The sequence below is a fragment of the Drosophila navojoa genome, chromosome 5, assembly GCF_054131105.1.
Source record: "Drosophila navojoa isolate 15081-1374.11 chromosome 5, UAZ_NAV_1.0, whole genome shotgun sequence".
Taxonomy (NCBI): Eukaryota; Metazoa; Arthropoda; class Insecta; order Diptera; family Drosophilidae; genus Drosophila; species Drosophila navojoa.
In genome coordinates, this window is record NC_142893.1 from 449,565 (window position 1) to 475,648 (window position 26,084).

At 44.9% G+C, this 26,084-nt stretch overlaps 2 protein-coding genes across 12 annotated transcripts in view; one reads left to right on the top strand and one right to left on the bottom strand.

Annotated features, from left to right (window-relative positions):
• Positions 1-6,603, top strand: part of LOC108653780 (uncharacterized) — a 50,250-nt gene extending 43,647 nt beyond the window's left edge. Inside the window, exons 4-6 of the mRNA XM_018104555.3 lie at positions 2,415-2,643; positions 3,123-3,215; positions 5,551-6,603. Of these exons, the coding sequence (XP_017960044.1) occupies positions 2,415-2,643; positions 3,123-3,215; positions 5,551-6,013 (785 nt within the window). The 3' untranslated portion in view covers positions 6,014-6,603. The remainder of the gene's footprint in view (positions 1-2,414; positions 2,644-3,122; positions 3,216-5,550) is intronic.
• Positions 6,604-9,186: 2,583 nt separating this feature from the next.
• The window catches only part of Zasp52 (Z band alternatively spliced PDZ-motif protein 52), a 63,889-nt gene continuing 46,991 nt past the window's right edge, over positions 9,187-26,084 (bottom strand). For 5 of the 11 annotated variants that reach the window (XM_089261874.1, XM_089261870.1, XM_089261871.1 and 2 more), the window contains 7 exons: positions 25,439-25,541; positions 21,968-22,267; positions 20,994-21,165; positions 11,866-16,075; positions 10,345-10,528; positions 10,024-10,263; positions 9,187-9,957 (listed from right to left, as the gene is read on the bottom strand). In XM_089261874.1, the coding sequence (XP_089118000.1) occupies positions 9,880-9,957; positions 10,024-10,263; positions 10,345-10,528; positions 11,866-16,075; positions 20,994-21,165; positions 21,968-22,267; positions 25,439-25,541 (5,287 nt within the window). In that variant the 3' untranslated portion in view covers positions 9,187-9,879. Of the gene's footprint in view, positions 9,958-10,023; positions 10,264-10,344; positions 10,529-10,631; positions 11,491-11,865; positions 16,076-20,296; positions 20,525-20,993; positions 21,166-21,967; positions 22,949-25,438; positions 25,542-26,084 lie in introns of all 11 variants that reach the window. The other 6 variants (XM_018104551.3, XM_018104552.3, XM_089261877.1 and 3 more) reach the window with 4 other exon arrangements.

A 26,084-nucleotide genomic window follows, 5' to 3' on the forward strand; every position in this document is an offset into this window, starting at 1 on the left:
CTTGTTTTAATCGAAGTTTTAATTTCGTTTTTTTTTTTTTTTTTTTTTTTTTTTTTTCGTTTTTGGGTTCGTTTCGGTTGGGCGCCAATTAAGCTTTTTTGCTGTAAGTGTTAGATGTTAGTGTGCGGTGTTGCACAAAATGAGTAGACTTCAATAATCCCGTGGCGACGACCGACGTTCTTTATTATCAAAAATCAACTAAAGTACAGTGACATAAATTCTTATATCCAAAGCTAGCCCTAAACCCTGATTATGCTGACATTGCATATTTACGCGAGGCATCGCATTACTTCGGGCAACAACATTGTTGCGCGTTGGAGCCACTGCTGCTGTTGTGCAATATCCGCTGGGAACGGCTACATTCATGCTGACGGCGCGTGATCAATCTGAACATTTATGTTTTGCTGGTCGATTGTGTTAACTTATATATATATATTTTATATTTTTACCTATTTTAGACAAACTCTGCTGATATCACATTGATAATGCTGTAAGCTTTAATAATCTCCATCGAGCATGAATGAAAGATTACATAAATCAAATGAGAGTGTTGTGAATTTCACAGCAGTTAGCTCTCATTTGCTTGGCTCTGCCATATTCGCTTTCAAAGTTCTTTCACTAATTTCAATCTACTTTGCTTCGAGCTTGCATTCCAAGTTCTCTTGAGGTAAATATGAAATTTTAGCATAAATCAAATAGCAAGCGCTTTGAATTTCCATGAACTTTGCTCAGCGTTTCTATGATTGAATCATTCGCATTCGCTGAGCCACACACACTCATGAGTCATACCGAATGGGTTCTCTCTGCGCTGGGTTTTGTGCGCTTTTCGCTTTGGACTCACGTAACTGGAAGCGGGGCCAAGTGCAGGTCGAACACGTTGCGGTCGGCGACACAAGTTCCGAGCTGCGTCTTACGGTCGAGGTCTGGGTTTGGGCTTGGGCTGTCGGTTTTTGGTTTTCGGTCTGGGCATGAGCATTACTTATGCATGCGGGGCTCTAATCAATTGCCGGTCGCTTTTAGTTTAGTTTGGAGCTTAGTTGGGGCACTCGAAGCGTGACATTGCGCCATTTTCTGGCGGCAATTACCAAAAATTGTTGAGTTGTAACGCAAAGTTTTACATAATTTAATGGCAATCAAGACAGCAGCAGCAGCGACTGCCTCTCCACTAAACACATGTTGCCTATAATGGAGACACGGCAGGCATCGCCTGCCTCGGCTCCACGCTCCCCCCTTGGCTTGTCACACTCATAACAAACGCACAAATTATACTCGCGTTTTTTCCAATACCCTAGCGAAAATTGATGCAGAGGGTATGAGGATTAAATGAAAGCTTTGCAGCAGGCAGAGTAAAGACGGAAGAAGGAAAAGGGAAGATGGAAAATGGAAGTCTGTACTTGATTGGATTCATAGGGGAGAGTATTCATCCCATTCTCAGTCGTTTCAGTTCTACTTCCTCTCTCCTGCCGCTTCGATGTGTATCACTTGTCCTGCTCCCCATCCATTCGCCTTGGAAAGCTTCTACAGAGTTTGTTCAGATCGCAGTAGATCACATGGATCAGGGTAGCTGCGAGTCGTTCACTGCCAGCTAAAGCACTTTTACTTATTTTTTTCTTACCTTGTCGCTGTGCGTTCAGCTTGAGGAGCGCAAATTGCTCATGAAAATGTGCGACAACAACAATAGCAACAGCAACAATATTATAATAATCATCAGCAGCAACAACAACGACTGCAAAATGTCGACAATTTCGTCTAATAAAAATGATGTTCACCTTTATTGCCGTCTTTAATCAGCTGCCGGCTGTAGGCTTCAGTCTCAGCCGAAGGTTTTGGCTGCGTCGCCAGCAGATGAGGCCATGCTCCACTGGCCCCGGCAGCTGTGTCGCTGACCGTGCCACAGCTGTGGCTGTCAAAAGGAAAGCCTCGACGACTCTGCAGCGAAAGTGAAAGTGGAACTGGAAGTGGAAGTTGTGGAAGCTGTGCCCCCTGATTAAGATTGACCATTGCACACGTACCCCACATCCCCACATCCCCACATCCCCACAGCCCACTGCTGGCCACCCCTCGATTGCTTTAAGCCAACTGCCACGCCCACACAGTATTTGACGTCTAATTAAGCTCGAGCAGCAATTACAATGAACAAACACTTAATTGGGAGTTAGCCACAGCAACTTTTACAAATCGTTTAAACTTTTACAATAAATATGTGCTTTTTATATTTTAGTAAAGCTACTATTGAAAATTTGCAACAAAAATGATTATTATCTTGTATGTACAGTTATGTAAGAGTACAAGTGTGAAATAGTATACAAGTATCAGACAATTTAGTTCATCGATTCTCCTTTAGCTCGTCTATATATATTAATATATTTAAATATTATTTATAACACAAGCTCTCTCTCTCTGTCTCTTTAAAGGAGTGGGCGTGGTGCTGGTCACAGTGAGCGGCGCCGCCTGGCGAATGACGGCGCCCGGTGGTCAGAGCTGCCTCGGCCTGGGCCTGGGCACCAGCGTCGACCTGGCCCGCTGCGGAAGGAGGCCCTGCACGAGGGGAGGCGGTGCACCCCACGGCCTGCTCTATCCGGAGTTTCAGCATAGACCACCGCCGCCCTCCTACCAGGCCAGCATGCAGGAATATCGACTCAGGTGAGTGGAGGAAGCCAGCAGGAGTAGGAGCGTTGAGTCCAGTCTCGTGGCTAGGACAGCGCAGCGGACATGCTCGGCTAACCGCATCCGCTCGCATGTCCTTGCGCAATTAATTGCATTATGTAATTATACACTGAGCTACAAAATTTCCTGTCTGACATTTTTGCCATTTATTTTTTTGTTTTCTACCCTTTTGTGGAGGGTTTCATGTGCCAAAAGAGTGCTAGAAAAGCTTTTTAATATTATGGCCACATTTTAGAAAATAATTATGCTTTGCAATGTCTGGAAAACGCGACACATACACAATGTTAATGCATATATATTCTGGATTTGGCTAACCTAGTGAATCTTATGAAGAATTTTCCACTTCACCGACTTGAGTCTATCTCCTGGTCGACTAATCGCAAAGACTTATAAAATTTGAATACATATTTCCATATTAAATTATTCATTAGCTAATCTCGAATTTTATTTTTCAGACTTTTGCTTTTGGATCGCGATCGTCAGAATGGAGTGGTGCGTGGCAATTCCCCGCCGCCCACATATCGATCTCATGCTGGCAGTCTGCTGAGGTGAGTGTGCATCGCCAGAGCCCTGATTAGAATTGCTTCGCTCTCCCTTCTCCCCACTCTTCCTCTCCCACCTTCTGCTAGCCTTGGGAATTCAGCAGGTTCGCACACCCCTCGTAAATTATTTGTAAAGTTTTTGGCGCTGCAACCACAAAATGTTTACAACAACGCCGCACAGTGCGAAACGGCAATAGGAGAGGGCTGAGAAGGGTGGCTGGGGGCTGAGTGGGCGACTGGGTGGCTTTGGTGGTTGACTGGGCTGCGGCTGGAGCGTTGGCGGTTTTTAGCTTTGTGTGGCTGCCGACTGCTGGCTGCTGGCTGCCAACCGCATTGACACATTGCTTGGGGTCGCCCCACCACCACCCACCACAGAGAAAAAAGTTTATTCTAAACAACTTTCGGAGCCTGTCAATAGCTAAATTTGTTGTTTGAAATGATTTTTGCTTGATATCGAGTTGGGCGCGTGACATTTGCAACTTAATTGAATTCAGCAGGAGGCGGAGGCAGAGGCGGAGGCAGAGGCGGAGGCAGAGGGAGAAACTCTACTTCAAACAATTGAAATACTAAGCGCAAGGACAGGGAAGTTGAGGCATAAATTTGAAACAATTGAATGGGAGAGGCGGGCGAGGGGCGGCAGTATAATTGCTGCTTTGATCACACAATGTTGGCTAATTAGAAAAGTTTACTTTTTTATTGCCATCAAACTGAAATATCGAATGGCCGAAAAGCCGAAAGTCGAGGCCGGAAATTCACGCGCTGGTGGGCACACAGTCTTGCAGAGTGTTCGAGTGTTTGAGTAGCCCACTCATGAATGTATTCACGAAGACAAATGCAAATATATGGCAAATTAATTTGTTTATAATGACGCCACAAGGCCACATGCACTCAAATATTTATGTCCGATAATGGAAATGAAAAGACAACAGATACGGCAAGGACTTTGTAATACACATAAGAAGCTTACGAGCTGGCTGCAGACCAAGGGACCTAGGGAAGGCACAAAATAATTCAAATTTTAGCTAGACATCTAGAGGGAGAGGGAAAAAGAGAGAGAGAGAGTGAGTGAGGTAGACTGAGTATAGTCGACTTTTAGATATTGAGACATGGCAAACGTTTATTTTAATGATAAGAAGACTTAGACTTTGACTATAAATAGAAATTCAAGTGATGGGAGGAGTAAGAACGCGTTCTCGAATTAATATTATATTCATTAGACTTTGAGTGTAGCAGCTGACATGAAACGGGAGGAAACGAACTTAATATGAGACCTTGATTATACACAGCTTTGAATTGGAATAAAATTACAAAGGTATATAAGGTGTACAAGAAATAGAAAGGAAAACAAAGTTCGATATTAAGGACTAATCAAATTTTAAGAAATTCGTGTCCATCGAATATGCCCGCACTGAGCTGTTCCTTTCAAGGGGTATAAAAAGTGGCAGAGAAGTATGTCGGAAAGCAAAAACTTATGCAAAGTGTGTGTGGCAGCGAATCGGAGTGAGAGCGTGTGCGAGTGTGTGATGGCATATTCAAATATGATGTAAGATGCGAACAAAGAAATCTGTGAAATTTTACAAAATATTAACACACACACACACGGGCATCCCTCACACACGCACACACACACACACTTGAAGTGGAGTTTGCGATGCATAACAAGCAGGCAGAGCGAGTGTATGTTAAAAGGCAATCTGCGAAAGGCAGGCCAGAATAGGCCAGATCCTGGGCAAGGATTTGAGCAAGGCCTAGAGAGAAGGTAGAGGGAGAGAGAACAAGAGGGAGAGAGAGAGAACGGAATAAGCAATTGCCAGGCAAAGCTGTTAGCCAAGTCAATTAAACAAACAAAGACAGAGGCACCAGAGTCGAATGTCTGTGAAAATTGCCTGTTAGGCCAGAGATGGGTGCACGAAAGAGACAGAGCGAGCGAGGGAGGAGGCGAGTGAGATATGGAGAGATAGATGAGAGTCCTTGCTTACTTAGTATGCCTGACATTCACATTTCCTTACGCATTCTGCAATCTTTTGTCGGCAACAATTAAATGCAATTTTACATACTTCAAATTGCTTTATGCAATTTGCATTTTGTGCCCAAACAGAAGAAAGGATCTTTCCGTTTTCCATGCTTTTTTGACTCGAGCCTGACTTACGGACTCGACTGGCAACAATTGACCGAACGCCTTTTGTTATTTAAATTGACAAAACCAAATACACAGACGGAGGCAGATAAAGATCTGGACATCTATACAGATACAAATGTCCTGCATTGACTTTGTCTCATGTTTTGCCAAACGAAATGCCTTATTCGTTGCGTTGTGTAACTTTGATTCCTTTCTTTGCAGAGCCCCTTTGAGCACCTTGCGTGCCGGCATGGGCGGCGGCGGCACCATCAGCAGCAGCATGGGCGGCTCGGAGTACAGCTTGCCGCCCAGCTATCGCTCGCGCAATGCCACGCCGTCCTCGATCGAGCGGACCATTGAGACGGCGCCCTCGGGCCGGCTGCTGGCCAATGAGGATTTGCCGGAGCTGTCCGGCGAGCAATTGCCCGATTACAGCGCGCTGCAGTCGAATACTTTGCTCACCTCGGCCATTGTGGAGATCGAAGCCAGAAGCCAGGAGCAGCAGCAGCAGCAGCAGCAGCAGGCGACGACGACGACGACGACGTCGACCGGCAAGGGCAAAGGCGATCTGGTGACAATCGTGACCATCTCCCAGGCGGACGTGCATGCGGCCAACAGAGCGCAGCTCCAGACAGCGGGGCAGGCGAACACGCTCGATCAGATCGATATATTGGCGCACCTGTAGCCCAGCTGCTCCGCCCAAGTCTAAGGCCTATTTTTTTTTTGTTTGTTTAACTGAAACACTCGTTAACCCAAAGGTATTTATTTGTACGATACGAAAACTAAAAGAGGAAAGAAGGAAACTCTGCTCCTAATTGATAGCACGAAACACTCTGATATCTAGATATAGATAAGCGGCATTTAGTTAAGATATACATATATACACACTATATGTTTGTTGTACTTGAATGTGTTGAATTTATTTTTGTATAGCATATAAGTGAGTGCTGCGAAACTAACTCTCATATACATAATATGTACTCTATGTAGATGTGAAAGTATTAGAAGAAGATTATTCGAGCAACCAATCCATAATCCCATAAATACTAAAAGTATATCAAAGTCTTGTAAATATTTCGAGTGCATGCATTAAGTCTAGATTTTTTGCTCCACTATCCAAATATATATTATATATAAAATATATTGAATGAATCTGATGTAAATTCGCAACGGAACGCTACGGTGACAAATTTTGCGCGCATATTCGATGGAACGAATCGAACGGAAACTGAAAATGAAAACTGATTTCTGCATGCGTTTCAAGCATAAAATAAACGTAAAATACAAATAATTAATAATAATAATAATTAAAACGAAACAAATAAAAGTAAACTAAATAGAAATTGTAGCGCAGTTGTTATCTAACACGGATCGTGCATAAGTACAATACAGTTAGAAAATACTATGTATGAACTCGATATATGGTATACATATAGATATGCTAAATATTAACTTGAAGCCCGCTGCTGGCTGAAATAAACTAAAAACCAAAAACATCTGCAAAAATGTAATGTTGATAAAATGCCACGAAAACCGCAAATTGTTTTTTTTTGTTTTTTGTTTTTCTTTCCTCTCTACGTTTCCGCCTGCCAGAGTTCAGCAACAAAAGGGCGTGGTAGTGCGTCCCCTCCCCGACCCACTCCCACATAGCCGTATGGGCTGCTTAATCTAGCGTAAAGCTTGCGTATTGGCCACGGACCCGGCCCTTGCGTAGGCTTTGGGCTTTGGCAGTTGGGTCCGGCGATTAACACCCAGCACGCAAAAATGTGGAGCGAACACACAGAAATTGACACCTTCTGCCATTGGCGAGGAAAATGGCATGAAAATCGCCTCGGAAAATGCCAAATGAACAAACAACAAAAATTGGTTGAGCATGAAATTGCTCTCGGCTCTCCAAACTGCCTCCAGCGTGTGTTTCTGCATGCGTGAGTGTGTGTGTGTGTGTGTCGAGTCGAGCAAAATATTTTTGAGCAGTTCACAAAATACGTCACAGCAGCTGCTTGTGCGCTGTACCTGCTGGGCCTCAAAATTTGACAGTTTGAATTGTATATTAAAGAATACCCTGTTGCAAGCCCTTCCAGAGCAATGGAAGATCGGCGAAATCAAATATTGCAAATGAATATATAAAGGTTATATATTATTGGTTGCAGATCGAAAGACTTCAGAGGTACGTAACGAAAATGACATATGCTCATTGTATTCTAAAAAATCTTTTATGTTTATAGGCTAAGAGCTTATTCAACTAAGTGTGCAGCCCCTTATGATTTCTCGATGGCAGGACATATACACGTGCAAGCCAAAAATAAGGCTGGTGTGGTGGTGGTAGTGTTAAGTTTCCCGAAAATGTGATAATTTAAGCGGTATGTATATGCGTATGAACAAATGTATATTTAAATAAGCAAAATCTGTGTAAATTTGGAAAATCAATACAAAAAATTAAACTCAAATGAAAATCAAACTTTTTTTTTTATTATTATTATTTATTTTAGTAATACGGTACAAACAAAAAACAGGACCCTAACAACACAGGGAGGTATAAATATGTTTTTCTTTATTTCTCCAGATCTGCGGTGCTATCAACGATGACATTTTGGCTGATATTGCCTGAGAACAAGGAATAGAACAACGTGATGATGCTACCTGTATGTTCTACTCCATAGATATATGTATATTTATTTACTTATTAAGTCTTCTGTTTAGGTATATAGTAGTCGGTATAGTCTATATGTAAGACCAGTATCGTACCTACGCTCAACTTATGTATCTAAAAATCTGTCAAAAATCAATTGAAAATAATTCCCATGAATCGAAAATTAGATTTAAGTCTTTAATATATTAAAAACTAGTCTTTAAATACAAATTGTACTTATATATTCCCAAAAGACGTTAAATAAAGAAAATATATGAAAATTAAAATAACTGTGTTTTCATTTTGTAGTTTGTATTTTTATTTTGCAGACTATTGCTGGCCTATTGTATTTATTATTCATTCTGCATGAGAATCTGCTCGGTGCACAGCTCAGAGAACATTAAAAAATGTAAGGGTGCTCGTAGTAAAAAAAAAAGATTTCTTTAAATTTACAGTGCTGCCCTCTAGAGTATGCAATGGAAATGCACTTTTCGATATCTCAGCAAAAAAGTATGCCACAGTTTTATTTGTTGGTTGTGAACTTTGCTAAATGCATGAATGATAATAAAATATGTTGCATAATTTTGTGCTGGAAGGTCAAAAATGTGTTTTTATTGCATATTCCCAAGGGCAGCGGGAGTAGCTACAGAAATTTGATATAAAACTGTTGTATACTTTTGTGATGAGATGTCGAAAAGTGCATTTCCATTGCATACTCTAGAGGGCAGCATTGTAAATTAAAAGAAATCTTGAAATCGCGATAGGGGAATTTGCGCTAAATCCAACTATAGACGCATATGGGTCCTGCAAAATCGAATTTCGCGTCAAATCAGGCAGGCCGGAATGCTGTTGAAAATCAAACGGCAAATTTATATACTTTTTATTTATTTAAAGTTTTTTTGGGGAAATATAAGTACAATTTGTATTTAAATACATTAAAGAATTAAATCTTAAATCTGTCCGTCCGCCCGTCTATCCGACATTAATTTTCTTCCCCTCCATTGCCAATGCAATATTTATTTCGGTTTCATTTGCATTTTACCGAAACTTCAAAAGTCCAGGAATACTTTTGAATGCGAATTGATACTCCGAATAAATTCACGTCAAATCGTAGCCAAAAGCTTTCAATTTAAGTTAAATTTGGATCATTTATTCACAATGTATTTAAGACCATGGAGAAATAAAATTTGTAGATATTTGTGATTCCCTGTAAATTTTTAAAAACTCTATTTAACGCGAAAAAGATTTCGAAATTTATTGATAGTAATTTCGTGCAAGATACAATCAATTAAGATAATCTTGATTTGGTTTACAATACAAATTATAGGTTGAGTTTTAGTTTTTTCAAGTAGTTCAATAATTTGCTGATTGCGCTCTGATTGATTGAGGATATACAATATATAAATATACATTTGTTTTTAGCCATTTGAAATCCTTTTTGCGCGGCTTGAGAACAGCAACTTATTCTCATTTGAAACTAAATAACTTTTGTGAAATACATTCAAATATATATATAAGCATAAATCTTCACATATAATTCGATTATGTTAAAATGAATAAATAATATATAAATATAAGGTGTGGATAATCGGATATATATACATTTACATATATATATATATAAGGGTGCTGCTGTTGAAAACTAATTCGATTTCGTGTCGTTTACAATGTTTGATTTTCTATCATTTCTTTTTAAAATTAGGATAACAGTTCAAAGAAAACAAATTATAAAGGAAATCAAGGAAATTCAATTTGATAATTGCTTCAATGAGCTTCAATGCTTAATTAAGAACTGCTGCTGCTTTTCTAATCGTGCTGTTGTTGTTCTTGTTGATGTCGGTTATTGTAGGTTGTTGGTTGTTAGTGTGCGTAATCCCTGAAGTCCATAGTCGAGCCATATACAATACGATTTGTGATTGAGCTTAACGCGCGTGATTCTTGCAGAAGGGACGTCCGCCCTTATTGTAGAAGCTCTGACCCTCCAGGTTTTGTTTGCAGAACTACAGAAGAAAATTGAGAAAATCCATTGACATCTGAATTTACAGGCATATATATCATATACTTACAGTGCAGTTGAAACATTGGCTATGATAGTTGTGGTTGAGCGCCTCTACCCATCTATCGCCAGCTTCAACAGGGAAGCCGCATGCGAAGCACTTTGTAGTGAATAGCTCGTTCCAGTCGGCCTCGCAGTATGCATTGCCATCCTCTAGGAAGAATGGCGTGTTGCCAAAGATCTTGCCGCACTGGCCGCAAGTAAAGCACTCGGGATGGAAGTGCTTGCCAATGGCATTCAAGCAGTCGCCCTAAGAGAGAGAGAGAGAGGGGAGAGGGAGAGGGAGTTAGTGTTTAGCTCTTAAAGACTTGTGCTTGAATTGAGGGCTTACCTTGATTTTGCCAGCGCATTTGCTGCAAGTGGGCGCCAGATACTTCTCGAAGCAATACTCGCAGTACAGGTCGCCCTTCTCCTCAACGAAGCCAATGTCCTGCAGCGGACGACGGCAGTTGCCGTTCACGCAGATGAAATGATCGGGGCACCAGATGCGACCCAGAGCCGTAATGAAGGGTCCCCTGCAAAAGAATGGCACATTGAAGTATTAGCATTGGCTCGAGGGGAAAGGCAAAGGGCAGTGGGTTGGGCAGGCGCAGGCTGTTAGGCAATTAGACTACTTACGATGTAATTTCCTTGTTGCACTGACAGCATATGGGACGCTTACCATCCTTGAGCAACTGACTTACGGCCTTCTCGTTCTCCTCCGACATGGGTCCTTGAGCATCTCCCAATGGCCTCACACAAACGCTGAACTTGGGCGCACCGCCCTGACTGTTGTTGGTATCCTTGCCATCCTTGCCGCTGCTGTTACTGCTGCTGGCGTTCTGCTTGGGCTCTATGTAGGAGCGACGATCGGCAGCGTGGGTGGCATCCGTGCGCCTCAGATTATTTCTAAAGGCAACTGGCTCGGGTGTCGGCTGCTCTTGGCCCGCCTTGCCACTATCACAGATATCGAGGATCTTGCTCATTGGATGCTGCGCCGGCAGCTCGAGCTGCAGCGTCTGCTCCACACGCTCCACCTGTGGCTGCGCCTTCTGTTTGCCCAGCTCAATCGGCGGCTGCTTCTGGTGCTGCACAGGAGCCGGCGGAGGCGCCTGTGGCACAGCTACTACTGGGTGCAGGGCCACGGGCTGTGTAGGATCAATGTGCTTGAAGTCGTCCAGGTCGAGACGCTTGCGCACTATCATCGGACTCTTTGTCAGATTCGAGCTGCTGTTGCTGCGCAGACTTAAGCTGCTGCCTGCGTGGGAGGGCGTGGCACTGTTGGCAAGTCGCGCCTCTAGCATGTTGGAGATGATCTTGCCTGCCTCCTGCATGAAGGCAGGCGTCTGCTCGCCCATATCCATGCGGCCTATGCTCTCGGTCAGCATGGCTGTGGCGTTCGTCTCGACGTCCTCGTCAGTTGCTCTTTGAATGGGGCGTGGCAGCGTGGCATTTGGATTAGCATGCGAGTTAATTGGCTGAGCAAGCAGAGGTGGCGCTGCGGCAAGGTAATAATGGAACGATAACGAAAAACAACAAACGAAATTTGGTTAGGGTTTACAGTTCGTGCAAGGAATTAACTGAAGACTTAGACCTAACTGGCAATGGCAAAGATAATCTGAGATTGATCAGAGCTGCGCCAGCCAAAAAGTATATATAATCGAGGTAATAGGTTAACAATCATGCAGAGAATCGGGACAGTCAGAGAATCAACCCTCAGGTCAGCTTTGGGTTGGGGGGAATTAAGAGTATATGTAACAATAGGAGCTTGGAATTCACTTCGGACTCCAGTTAGTTAAAAAACATGAATAGAAATCAAACCAAACAAAAACAACAACAAGAACTTGAAAAAGCATGGGGAATGCTTCTTCACCTGATCTGCACATTGCAGCTGTTGCAGAGTGGGATGCGAACGCCTGGTCCGGCGGCCTTGTTGAGAATGCCACGTCCACGTTTTGGCGCCGAGGTGGCACCGAATGCTCCGCCCTTGCCTCCAGCACCTGTGGAACCATCAACATTAGAGTTCAACTCGCTTAGATTGGGCGGAAAGACGGGTGGCGCAACTGTAGTTGTTGTTGGCTTTGGCGCCGAAGCAGTTGGCAGCTTGGCCAGCGCAGCTGTTAATGAGGAGCCCGCGGCTCCAGAGCCTCTGAATTGCGCACAGGCTTGATTATTAGTTGTGGTAGTAATAGCAGAAGCTTTGGTTAGACTAGCCGACGCTTGTGATGCTGATGCTGATGCAGATGTTGATGTAGATGCGGATGTGATTGCTGAAGCTGATGTTAGCGATGAGGTCAGCTGCTGTTGCTGAGTCGAAGAAGTTGACTTGAAGGCCGACCTCTGTTGCAGCTGCTGCTGTTGCTGCTGAAGCTGCTGCTGCTTGAATCCGGGTGGAGGTCCGAGCAGCTTGTTGCCAGCTGTCAACCCTGCTGAATAGTTGGGCACACTTGACTCAACAGCAGCTGGATTCAGAGGAAACTTATCCTCAAAGGTGGGCGAACGCAGCTGTGGGAAGTTGCTCTCGCCTAGAGTCGAGGCGCGTGCACTGATGGCCTGAGACTGAGTCGTTAAGCTGCTTATTTCCTGCTCCAGGCCAGAGAGCCGACGGGCTTGATTGGCCACGAAACCTGTGCGTCCGTAAGATGAGCGGCGCTCCGTAGACTCCGACTGTGACTGTGATTGAGACTGCGACTGCGATTGAGACTGCAATTGAGACTGCGACTTCAACTGGGACTGCGATTGCGATTGCAATTGAGACTGTGACTTTATCTGCGTCTGGGAGCTGGAGCCCGTGCGAATCTCAATGGTCTTGGCACTCTGGGTGTGCTCGAACTCCTCAGTAACCTTGCGTCTGCGCTCGATCTGTGTGTTGCCAATCTGGGTCTTGGTCTGACTCTGGAGTTGCGATTGCTTCTGTTCCTGCAGCTGTGAAGACTGCTCGCGCTGCTGCACATTCACATTGCCGACTCGCATCTCTGTCAACTTCTCCGGCTGCTGGCTGTAGCTCTGGCTAGCCGACTGCGAGCTGAGCTCGGAGTGAGCCAACAGCTGACCCTGGTAGCTCTGGCCCGTGGTGATAGAGCCTGTCTGTAGACGCGATCCTCCGACTGAGAGCAGTTGCGACTCCGAGGAGTCCTTCATGCGTGGCGCTCGTATGGCAGAGAGCGGATTCGGTGGAGGTCCAGGCGCTGGCGAGCGTGCGCGATCTGGAAAGGGTGAGGCAGCACGTTGATCATAGTCGCGCGCATGCGTAGCTGGGCACTCATCAAAGCAGAGCTTCTCCTCTGTCTGATAGAAGGGTATGATGGGTGCCGGCTTGTTGATCATCGAACAGACGGACGAGCAGGGCGTGTACGGCCGAGTAGGAGTCAGCGACTGATCGGGCCGTTCATATTCATCTAGTGATTGAAAAGCCATCGTTACTGGACCCGATCGATCTTCAATTATGATGGGCACCGACGGCTGCACCGCTGGCTTACCCACCGAGCCAACTGAAGCGACCGAAGCAATCGAGCCGCGAGCAGCCGTCGATGCCGTCGAAACCTTTGCAATGGGTCTGTGCACAGTCTCTGAGCTGGCACTTGTCGTCGGCTGCTTGGGTGCATCTACGAAAGCAAGCGGCACATTCTCGCGCAGCTCTTGTGGCTCCGGTGTGCGTATGGGGCTCTGGGTGGGCAGCACTGTCCAATTGCGCTGGTACTTGGGTATGGCATCCGCCCTATGCAAACCGGACTGCACGGCTTTGCCTTTCAAGTGGCTGAGCGGGGATGGTGGCGGGAATAGTACCTCAGAGTGCTCGAGTTCCTCGGCGGTTTCCTCGATCAGTTCGTGGGCATCGAGTTTGCAAGCGGTATTTACAGCTGTCTGGTTGGTAGTGCAGGTGGAGGAGGTCAGGTTGGAGCTGGCTGAAAAGGAGGACCGAGTGCTGGCCTGGGCATGAGACTGGACCTGAGCCTGAGTCTGGGTCTGTGTTTGGGCGACGTAAGCAGAGTTGGAGGTGGAGTTGTTGCTGTTGTTGTTGTTGTTGTTGATGCTGTTGATGTTGTTGGACTGATGGACTGTGGAAGAGGAGTTAGACGAAGCAGTCGCAGCATTCGCATTCAAATTAGTCGAGTTAGTCTCTAAAAGTTTCATCTGTGTTTGATTCTGGTTGAGCTCCTCTTCCTTTTTGTGAAAGTAGTCGAGTCGCTTTTGATTGCGCTGCTGCGCCTTACAGTACTTCTGGTACTCAAGATCGTTCTGTTCTTTCGTTAGGGAGCTGGTGACAGTGTTCGTTGTGGATGTGGAGGAATTGGAGTTGGTATTGGTGTTGGCGTTGGAGTTGGAGGAAAGTGGCTCGCGAGACGGCTGGAATGCTTGCATGGCCGCAAATGCTGAGGATTTGCGCTGCTGTTGAGGCTGCGTTTTGAAGTACTCCACAGACTCGGGCGGCTCCGGCTTGATGCCCAGTTCCTCTTCATGATCGAGCACCTGAAATTCATACTTCTTTAGCTCCTGCTGTTTTTGCTCTTCCTCACGGCGCTGCGTCGCGTTCTCGGGATTGAGTGGGGTATAACCACGTTCGGGCGCTGTGCACAGTGCGTCGCACATGCTCAGGTGCTCCTTGGGTGTGGGCAGGTCTATCATGTGGATGGGAACGTCCCGGTCGAAGTGACCCTCGAAGGGCCGTTCCGGGGCGGTGGTCAAGGCGTTCACGAACGGACTCTTTGGACGATAATCTTCGCGCATGTACGGCTTCATATCCATGGGCGGTGGCATATAGGGTACTGTTTCTTCGGGTAGTGGAACGCCTTCGGCTGCTGGCGGGGCGAAGCGAACTGGAAACTCCGGCGCTGTGGCCATAGCCTGACTGAGTCGATTGCCACGTGGCGGAGACTCGCGCAACAGCTGAACAGCATAGGCATCCACAGCAGCAGCGGGAGCGACAGCAGGAGCCGGTGCAGATGCTGGAGCCGGAGCCGGAGGTGGCGGTGGAGGTGGAGCAACTGCAGCTTGTTGAGCTGCCTGCTCGGCTGCTTCGTCGGCAGCAGCTGCCTCCGCCTCGAAGTTATCGTCGCAAGGCTTGGGGAACGGACACTCGACAAGGTGGAAAGGCACCTCCGGCGCTGTGGTAAGCACACGAATCATGGGGTTGATCCATTCCTTGGGCATGGGATTGGGTATCTTGGAGGGTGGTGGCCGCTGACGCACGGGTGCTATCTCGATCTTAATCTCTGGCGTGGCCTGGAACATGCGCTCGCTCTCGAGTATCTGGCAGCGCTGCTCAATGATGAGGCCCTCGCGGTCTTCGGCCGACTCGGGTATCGTCTCCAGCTCAGTGTGCAGCTCCTTGATCTCTGGCTCATCGTTGAACGCCACGTGACGAGCAGGTGGAGCGACAGCAGGAGCAGGAGCAGGAGCTGCACCAGGAGCTGGAGTAGACACGGGACTGGGTGTCACCTCCCTTACCATATCGATTAGCTTGTAGGTGCTCAATGGCGCTGAGAGCGAGTCGACGCACTCCTGGGCACTGCGCCTGCCCGAGGCATATTCCTGCGCGTCCTGGTCCAACTGGTAGTCCAGCTCAGAGCCCGACTGCTCGTAGCACGCCTGCTGCATTTGATAGGCCTGCAGCTGGGCGGCGTACATGCGCTGATACTCCTCCGAGGTGGTTGTTGTGGTTGTCGATGTGGACGTATAGCTGTCCGAGCTCGACTCTTGCTCCATTTGAGTCTGCTGCACGCGCTGCTGCGTCAGCTGCGGCGCCGAGTAGCTCTGCCACTGCGCAGCCTGCGGAGCCTGCGAAGGCTGCTCCGCCTTATTCGCTTGAGGTCGCTCCTGCGGCTGCGGATCGAGGCGCGAACTGGCGCGGCCCGGCGGCAGTGGCGGCACCTCCTGCACTGGGTTGGCCACCACCACGTGCTGCGTTTCGGGTGGGGCTATGTAGAGTGGTGCAGCGGTTGGTGCCGTATGACTTTCATCCTGTGGCGGCGGCCACGAGAAGCTGCTGCCATGCGAACGACGGCTGGCTGCCATGGCAACCTCAACGTCCTCCTCGTAGCATTCCTCCTCGTATTGCGGCTGCAAGCCTTCCGCCTCCAATTCTGCGCGTCGAGTGTAAAGGGGGCGAGGGGTGGGGGGCGTGGTTGGGACAAAGCATTGGTTAGTTGGGCGAGAGCGGAGCGTGGTCGAGGCGGAGCGGAGCGGAGGCAAATATAAGAGCAGAAAGAAATAAAATTCATACGCTTGTTAGTCGTTGGCACTGAGCAAGGCGGCGGCGGCGATGGCGGCAGTGACAGCGGCGGTGGGGGCAGCGGCAGAGGTGGCGGAGACGGCGAAGCAGAAGCAAAGTCGAAGGTGAAGGCGGAGCGCTTGAGAGATGTCAAAAAGCGGCGCAAACAACAAAAACAACAGAAACGCAAAAGCAGAAAAACAAAGCGAAGCTAAACTAACTACAACTGGCAAACGGCCCTTGCCTTTGCCCTTCCCCTTTGCCCTTATCCTTGCCCTGGCCCGTGGGGCAACACAATTCAGCTAAGCCGCTTAGCAGAGCAGCTCAGCTCAGCTTATGCCAAGTATCAGCTCCTTACGTGAGACAAAAACGAACAACAAGTTCCAAAGTGTGTTCAATTAGTGTTATTTTAAATACTAAACGTGTGAGAAGTGTGTGAGAAGTGTAGAGCAACTGCCCCGGGCTGAGACTGCAACTAATTTGATGGAGTTGAAAGTTAATCGAGTAGCGCATTAGGAGTAAAGCTCCAACAAGTTGAATATGAAGCGTTTGTCAGGTAGAAATGTAGTCTATCTAGTGGAACACACACTCTAGCTGGGTAAACGTAAGCGTAAACGCAGTCTATATAAATAGACATTTATAGGTCTAGTCCTAGAGGGAGATTAAACTGCGAACGTTGCGTTTACGCAATGTGTGCAACAATTACGTTTATCTGTATATACATATGTATATGTGTATATGTGTATATGTAATCGGTCTGTTGTCGTCGTCGCTGTCGTCGTTGTTGTTGTCACACATCAAAAAACATAAACAAAATATCCATTGCAATATAAAAAGAGCTGAAATACAGACAATATTGTTTGCCCGGGCAAATAAATTTTTCATTTCTTATTTTCAGGCCATTTTCATGGCGGAACAATAAACAGAGAGCACAAGTGTATGTGTGCTAGACCCACTTGTATGACTGTGTGTGTGCGTGTGTGTGTGTTCATTTTTTATGTTCCTGAGCCTGTGGCTGGGGGACTGCGCGCTGAGCTCTCACGTCTCTGCACAAGAGCCAAAATGGCGACGACAGGTAGTCATTGGCTTTTATTATGCATAATTTCATATTGGCTGTAATTTTGCAGAAATTGAAAATGGCAACAGCACACGCACGCACACACACACACACAGACACACACTGACAAGCAGAAAGTCGCTTATTATAGAAAATATTTTATATTCAACAAAGTTCGCAATAAACATAATGAGAGAGAGATAGAGGCAGACCCAAGGAAAAAGTTTCACTTGGTACACTTGGAATACGTATGCATATATAAAGAGAGATATATATAGATGGGCCTTAGGCATGCAAAGTAGAGTGAGTTATAGAGATACACACATGTATATGTATATAGTATATGCATATAGATAGATCGGCAAATGCTGATGCGCTGTTAGGCGAGAAGCGTTTAGTTAGAGAGAACTACATGAATAGCTCATGTAGAATATAGTGCATGTCTATGCACGTGTATATGGAATCATAAATCGACTTAGAACTGATAAGATTTATTGAAAAGTCATTAAACAACTGTTATATATAAGTGAAAGGTTTTTATATGTATATAGATATATGTGTATGTTTAGGTGTTTAGGCTTTGAAAGTTTTTCCCAAAAGAATCTCCGAAAATTTCATCAGCTTTGCCAAAAAGGAGACTTTGCAATTTGTGCTCTAAGTTTTTGCTTTCTAATAGTTATATTGGTAACCGTAACCTAGAAAGAAGAAGAAGAAATGCCAAGCCAAAATTGATCAAAATTGTATATGTATATAGCATGTATATAAATGGAAGTATTTGAGATGAATTTCAGTTCGCCTGCTGCTCGAGCGGAATAGTTGAGCAGCCAAACAAAACGAAGATAATAAATAACTGGGAGTTAAGCATGGGCCAGGACTTCCGCTAAGACCTTGAGGAATTCAAGGCATTTGATGCATGAAACCAGAACACGCTAGACACAGAGCGTGAGCAATAGAGAGAAAGAGAGAGAGAGAGAGAGGGACGTGCATCAATATGGAGCGCAAAGCGCAAAGCAGGCTGAGCACACACAGGATGTCAGGCTGTTTGGATAATAATGACTGGTAATTTATCTGCCTTCGTTTACATTGTTGTGCGTGCGTGTGTGTGTGTATGTGAGGGTGTATTGGTGTGTGTGCGTGCGTGTCGGAATGTGTGTAGTACAAACATTTGTTTGCCAGCTGCCCGCCCCCGCGGCTTGCTGTGGGATTTGCCAACTGGATTTGTTTTTATGTGTGTTTTTGGCGGCTTTTGGCAGCTGCTTTTAGCGGCATGCCGCCAACACAACACAGCACGAAAAAAAGCCAGAGAAATGTGCTCGGTTAATGGCTGCGGTTGTGCGTGATTCACGCTTTGATTAGGAGATTGATTTTGATTTCTGATTGCAAAGCCTTGCTCGGCTCACTCAAGGTGGAAGGTGAGATTGAGGGCTGAAGCTGAGAGCGATTCGACTCGAAATTAAATGAAATCTACACAGATTATATATATAAATAAAGAGCTATTTATAATGTGGTGTACTTTTGGCAGTTGCCTTTACGCATGTAATAATTGCATTTTTAATTGCGAGAGAGAGACAGAGATAGAGGTAGATTGGACTCATAAATTGCATTGTTACCATTTTGGATTCTTTGGCTGTGCACGCCATATTTGCTGTTAATTCATTTCCGTTATGACAGCCAACAACAATGCTCAGCCGTAATTGATATACAAACACACACACACACACACACACTTGCATACTTGCATATGTCAGCATATATATGTATATATATACAATGTACACGTACGTATGCCTCGACTCTGTTTATATAAAGAAAAATGTTTAAAATTCGTGTGTGCAGCGAGTGAAGCGAAGGCATCGCAGCTACAGTGGGAGCTGGCTATAAGGGCACAGGTTTAAGAATATACCATGAGAATATATGATAAAACTGTACTGTCACGTGTTGCCTTACTGCTGGCAGTCAGTGCAGGTAAGCAGCACCAATTACAGTGGCTTCGGGCTGTAAGTGTATGCTGACAGAAATCAAAGGTCTCTATAGCATTTATCGCAGCTCTAGACATCAACTTTTATCAGTCACTGTGTTCCGTACGCACACACACACACACTCACATATGCATATCTATATATATATATATAATATTTGCCTTGCATTTAATGTTGGGTATGTGTGGTGTGTGTGTGTGCTGTGTGTATGTGTGTGTGTGTGTGTGGCGGGACTACCGCAGTTATTGCAACGTGGCATTGCTGAACCGAAATACATTTTATAGCATTCGCATTCACATGTGCCTGTGTGTGTGTGCTTGAATTGTTTCATTTTGCTGCATTACGTATACGCAACGTGCGCTTGGTTTTTGGGTTTCGGGGGCTTTTGGCTTTCAGTTGAAAGGCAATGTGCCGGAAGCACTGCGCTGCTGCGCTGCAATCGCAATTGCATTGACATTGAAATGCTGTAATGCCACGCCCCCTTTTACACCCTGCTCCCGCTTTTCGCTTATCGTGTGTAATTTCCCGTCTGGCCGTGTCATAACTTATTTACTTCACCAATTCTTTCCCGTTTTGCTAGAAACTCGATTCAAATTTTGATGCTATCAACAAAAAATCCAAATTCAGTTGCAGTCAAAGCCTGTGGCAAGTGTTTGGCAATTAACTAAAGTGCAGCAACAAATTCGAACAGAAGCAACTAAGAACACTGCAGTCGAGCGGTCCCGACTGCCCGATACTCGTTCAGGAAGCACAAACTGGCATTTATTCGCCAATACTTTCAAATAAAACTGATTCTATATTTGAGCTTTATATATAGACAAATACCTCATTTATGTATATATTTCCTAGCTGGGTGAAGCTAGAGACGGAGCAGAACAGATATGCGGACAGTCAGACAAACAAGACGCAAAGCTAGTATGCCCCATTCGCACAACTCGAACGAGTATCGCAAAAAACTAAATCAACTGCGCGCTGCGAATGTTGCTAAAAGCCTGTTGCTGTTGCTGCTGTGGCTGTTGCTGCTGCTGCTGCTGCATTAGCAACAATTGCTGTTTACCTCGATTATAGTTATTGTTGTTATAGATGCTGTTGTTGTTGCTGTTGTAGGATTGAGTCTGTGTATTATAGTTAGGCAGTGTAGCATATTTATTGCTCGATCCAATTGGGTAAGAGTTTCTATATTGTTGCTTCTGCTGCTGCTGCTGTTGTTGATAATGTTGTTGCTGCTGATATTGTTGTTGTTGTTGTTGTCTGTTGAAGCTATTGTACCTTTGTACAGTGCGACCTAAACATATAGACACACACACAGACACAGAGACATTTATATATAGAGGAAGATATATACAAAGCAAAAATTGTTTCTCGGGTCGATTTCATTTTTGCGCCTTTGCCAAAAAATTGTTATTTAAGCAGACTTTTTTTTGGGTTCTGTTTTTTTTTTTCTTTTTTTTTGAGGTTAGTTTTGGTTTTAAATTTATTTCGACTAGAAAAAGTTGAGTTTGTGTGTTTTAGCTTAACAACAAAATTTGTTTTGATTTATACACATTTAATACATTCGGGGCAATCGTGGGTTGAGGCCACACAAGCAGCTAACACTTGCCAGAGAGAGAGACAGAGAGTGAGAGAAGAGAGAGAGCGAGACAAAGAGAGAGCGAGAGTGGTGCATATCAGCTCTCTGGCTTCTGGTTTCTAAACCCATTCACCTTCTGACTGCGACAAACACTCATCATCAGCTGTCGTCGTCATCATCTTACCTTGTTGACCAACATTCGAGCGTGGCAAAGTGGCGTAGGCATTGCCACCTGGACGCTGCTGCTGCTGCGGCTGCTGCTGCTGCTGAGGTGGATAGGAGACCGGCACCGGAGACTTGGGCGCTGCCGCTGGCGCCTGAGAGGCGCCATAGGGACGGGCATAGCCCTGGTTGACCTAAACACACAGAAAGAGAGGGAGAGCGTGGATTAATTAGATTAAATTAAAGAATCTCTTTAAGGCCATTTCTAGCTGTTTTTGAGGAAAATAGAACAAAAGTTATATTTAAAGTGAAATTAGTTTTAATCAAAGCAAAAAGAACTATAAATAAACTAATAATTGTTGGCAGACACTGCAATTTCTACTCTTCCGTTCTGCTATCCTTCGACTACTCCACTCTTATATCTACTCTACTCCCATATCTCTACTACTCAAATCTACTACCATTTCTCTATGACTCTTATCTACAACAATTTCTGGATGAGATTAAAGTAGCACTACTCCTATATCTCTACTACTCTCCTACTAATCTCTTCCACTTCTATTTATATATTACTTTAATTTACTACTATTTTTCTTCCACTCTATTTTACTCTCATATCTCTACTACTCTATTTTACTCCTATATGTCTTCTACATTCCTTCACTTATATTTCTATAATACTCAATTCTACTCCTATATATCTCTCTTACTTTAGTCTACTTCTATATATCTACTACTCTATTCTAGTACTATTCTTTTAACTATAGCAATATTATAAAAGATGTTCCATCTCAATCTTTAAGCAGTGCATCTACAGTGTCTCCCAGCTGGACTCTTACTGATCAAATTCAATTCAATGACAACAGACGTTAGCGAGTTAGACATCAAAGAGAACATTCAACACTTTGGCAGGCTTTGTTTGGCTTACTTAGCTTAGCTTGCAGCGATTGGGCTAGGGGAGGGGGAGGGGAGGGCGCAAGAGCGTGGCTTACTTACCCGATAGCTGGCTGGGGCATTGCCCTTGCCAGGCGGCTGCACGCTGCGTATTACATTTCCGGTCAAGGTGACATACTCGAACGGCTGCTCAGAGCCGCTCGCTGCCGCAGAGGGAACTGAACACGCAGCGGCAGCGCCGCTGGCAGCGGGGGCGGCGTCGCCAAAGCAATTGTTGTTATTAATTAAATATTGCTCATCCGCCACGTTGGCTGACATTATATCTGACTGAGCTGAAGCTGTAGCTGCGACAGTAGCAGTTGCTGTTGCTGCTGCTGCTGCTGCTGCTGCTGTTGGCTTTGCCTGATGTGAATTAAATTTCAATTGATTAGCGAGTGTTGCACTCAGAGCTGCAACATTCTGTCCATTGCTGGCTGCTGCTGCTGCTGCTGTTGTTGTTGTAGTGAATGGTTTGGCCGTGTTGTTGTGTCTGTTGTTTGTGTTGTTGCTGTTGCTGTTGTTTGTGGGTATGTGCTGCTGCTGCTGCTGCAGCTTATGGGAGTACTGCTTTAGCAGTTGATTATATGCATTATGTCCCTTGTTCTGCATGTTCATGTCATTCTCATTCTGCGGTGGTGCGGGCGGTGCAGGCGGTGCGGCTGGTATATAATTATCAACAGCAGCCACATCCAGCGATGTGCTGGAGCCCGATGCCTGGCGCGAGTGCAGGGGCGACTGCTCCATGTCCAGCGAGAGGGTGGAGCTGGGGCTGAGAGCGGCGGCGCTGCAGCCACCCAGACCTGACGAAGAGGAGCCGCTCGAAATTGATGAGAGGCTGCCAGCAGCTGCTGCCTGTTGCTGTCGGACAGTGGTTTGGCTGCCACTCGGTGGCAGCTGCAACAGCTCCTCGCTCTCGAATTGCAACAGCTGCGTGGGCGACGGTGGCGGCGGCAGCGGCAGCTCGTGGCAACTGCTTGCAGTCAACTCCGGCTCCTGCTCCGGCGCTGGCGCTGGCGCTGGCTCGAGCTCAGGCATTGGCTCGGACTAATGTGTTAATACGAGCGCGTGTTTTTTATGGAGGGGGCGGGTGGGGAGTGGCGCAACAAGAGGCAGGCAGGCAGGCAGACAGGCGAGCGGGCGGGCGAGAGGGCATGGCATGTAAATGGATGCACAGTTAATAAAGGCAGTTAATTAAAATGCACAACAAAAATTGTACAACTTTGAGAGGCTTTCAAGTGTGAGTGTGTGCGAGTGTGCGGGTGTGCGTGTGTGTATACGTGGCGTATGCTCGATATGTGTTTGTATGTGTGTGACCACTAAAAATAGCTAATAGGTCAAGGTCAATGTGCCAACTATAGCTAGCTCTTGACTTTTAAGTGACGAATACCCAAGAGTTTTAGAAGGCAAATGCGAGTAAAATAAAATATCGTAGTCTAAGAAAAATTTAAGGAATATACCGCACAAATTGTTGAACAAATATGTGTAACCGTAATTTAACAGAAGAGGATGTAAATAATAAACCTGGCAGACGAATTTCAATTAACTCTAGGAAGAAACTCCAAGAGGGAAACAAATTTTAGATTTATACTTATAATCCTTTCTAACACAAAATTTAAGCTCAAAAAAAAATATATAAAAAAAATATATTAATAAAAAAAAATATAAATGCCGATTCTAAAGAAAATAAAATGTTGAAAATAAGTTGAGAAATACTTTTCAAAATTATATGATAATAATTCCGAGTTTACAGGGAAAAATTTGTCTTTCTTTTGTAATTTAATATAATCCCAATGCGTAATCCAAATTGAATATAGCCGAAACAACGTAATCCAATAGGTAAAATAGATAAAGTTTTGTTATGCAACCAGACACAGGAAGCAATCGCAATTTGCTAATTAAGATTAAATGAACTGATTCTTTACACTGCAATTAATTTGGGAGTTCTTCTCGAAGGGAGCCCGCACAAAGACACTTTACACAAAGTTTTCTTTAGCTTCGCTTTTAGAGTTTCATCTGCACGTATATTAAGACATATACATATATATTTGTATATATGTTTGTATATGTCTATATAGTTATTCGATTCGCAGCTTTCGCGCTGGCTGCGTGCCGCGAACGCGAGTCGACGAGGCAAACTGAATGCGCGAAAAGTTGCGACTGAGACAGCGTCCGACTGCAGCTGTTCAGTTCAGCTTGCTCAGTTTTTGTTTTTTATAGATCGTGGTAAAAATAAATTGAATTAAAAAGCAACAGCTAAGGCTTGCCACCAAAAAATAAATATAAATTTAGCATTTTTAGCCATTCGACTATTTGGCTATTTGGCCATTCGGCTAGCCATTGCACATATTACAAAAATGTTTAGCTAGCAGCCAGCAGCATCTGTATCTGCATCTGCATCTGTGTCTGCCTCCGCTTCTTCAGTTCATTCTTCTCGCATGCTCGAAATTACTTTTTACTTCTGAGCATCGGCATCAAGAGAAACTAGTTGATTATCTAGCTATTTATATCAGCTTGGCTCGCTTAGTGGGTGAACAGTGCCCATTCGCAGTGATTGGCTTTGACGGCTGCAGGGCTGCATTTCATCACGATGATGCACGCCCGCTACACTTGGCGAATGATTATTTGAGTCCCCATCGAATTGAAGTGCTCCGATATATAATAATTTCTAGCTATGCCAAATTCTAGCCCAATTTACTCTTCTCTGAGTGTACCGAATCAATTACAGTTCAAGCATGTGCCACGCCTACAGCTTAAGCTGCCCCAAAGCAGCTTCCACAGGATTTGCTCGCAGCAGCAGAGCCCACACACAATTCAAAGCGCTCTCAAAGGAGAAGGGGTAGCTCACAATAAACATAATAATAATTGCGCATGCATAGAAGAAACAAGCGAATTATCTCAGACTAACACACACGCAAACACACGCACACACACACACACATGCACAACAAATAACACACACACAAATGCAAAAAGTTTTCCATTTTGTCGTTTTTATCGCCGGGAAAAAAAAAGCAAACAAAAGAAAAGAACAACAAAGAGTGGAAGAAGAAGGAGAAGATAGAAGCATAAAAATTGTTTGAATTTCTTCCTCTTCACCTTTTGGCTCGTATATATTTGTTCACACACAGCGAAATATTTTCACGTTGCCTTGAAACTTTTTTGTTTCTTTTGTATTTTGTATTTTGCATTTTGCATTTTCTTTTAACATTTTAGCATATGGCATATATAACTGTGTGTGTGTATATATATACATATATATTTGAGTCTGCCGCAAGCAAAAATTTATGCAAACATGATAAGATTGATTGCAAAAACAAAATGAAAGAAGAAGAAGCAGCAGCAGCACAAATAGTTAAACTAGAAGCATAAGCTGAAGCAGAAGCGAGGGCAACTTCAAGTATTTCATTTCGGGGTCAGAAGATTTTTTTGCATTTGTGTGTGTGAGAGAGTGCATCTGTGTGTGTGTGTGTAGGGGGGTGTTTATGTGTAGGCATGCAGGTCTGTATCAACAGTCAGAACGTGTATTGTACTCACCGGTGCCGGAGTGGGCGTGGCATTGCCATTGGCGTAGCCATTGCTGCCATAGCCGTGCGAGTTCAAGGCCGAAGAAATCGTGCTGGCGCTCAGCTTGGTATTCCTAAGGGGGGGAGGAAACAGAGTTGATCGCATGATTAATTAAAAGAAATGTCATGTCATCTCTAATTGCCTGAGCTTTAATTGTCAATCAACTATCTCTCTTTCTCTCTCTCTCTCTCTCTCTCTCTCTCTCTCTCTCTCTCTCACACATACTCTCTTGCTTGGCCTTTAATTAAGTTGCGATTTGGCCGAAATGTTCAAACAAATCCCAGAGGCCCAGGCAACAGCATCTGTCAGCTCTAACGAATGCTCCACATTTATATACATATATTCAATTTTTTTCTTGCTGACTAGCCACAGCTCTAACCACGCCCCCTTCAGCTATCACTGCTCGCCTGCAATTGCATTTAATAAAAATTTTCGCTGCTGACACGTCGGCAATCAGTTGTCAGTTTTTATGTCCACAGCAGATGTACAAAAAATGTCATTCAATTGGTAACTAGGGAGAGCATAGCACAGTAAGAGAGAGAGAGAGAGAGAGAGCGGTACGTCCCGGTGCCAAGCAAACAATAGCTGGGGCACAAATAACATATTCCCCTCCGCT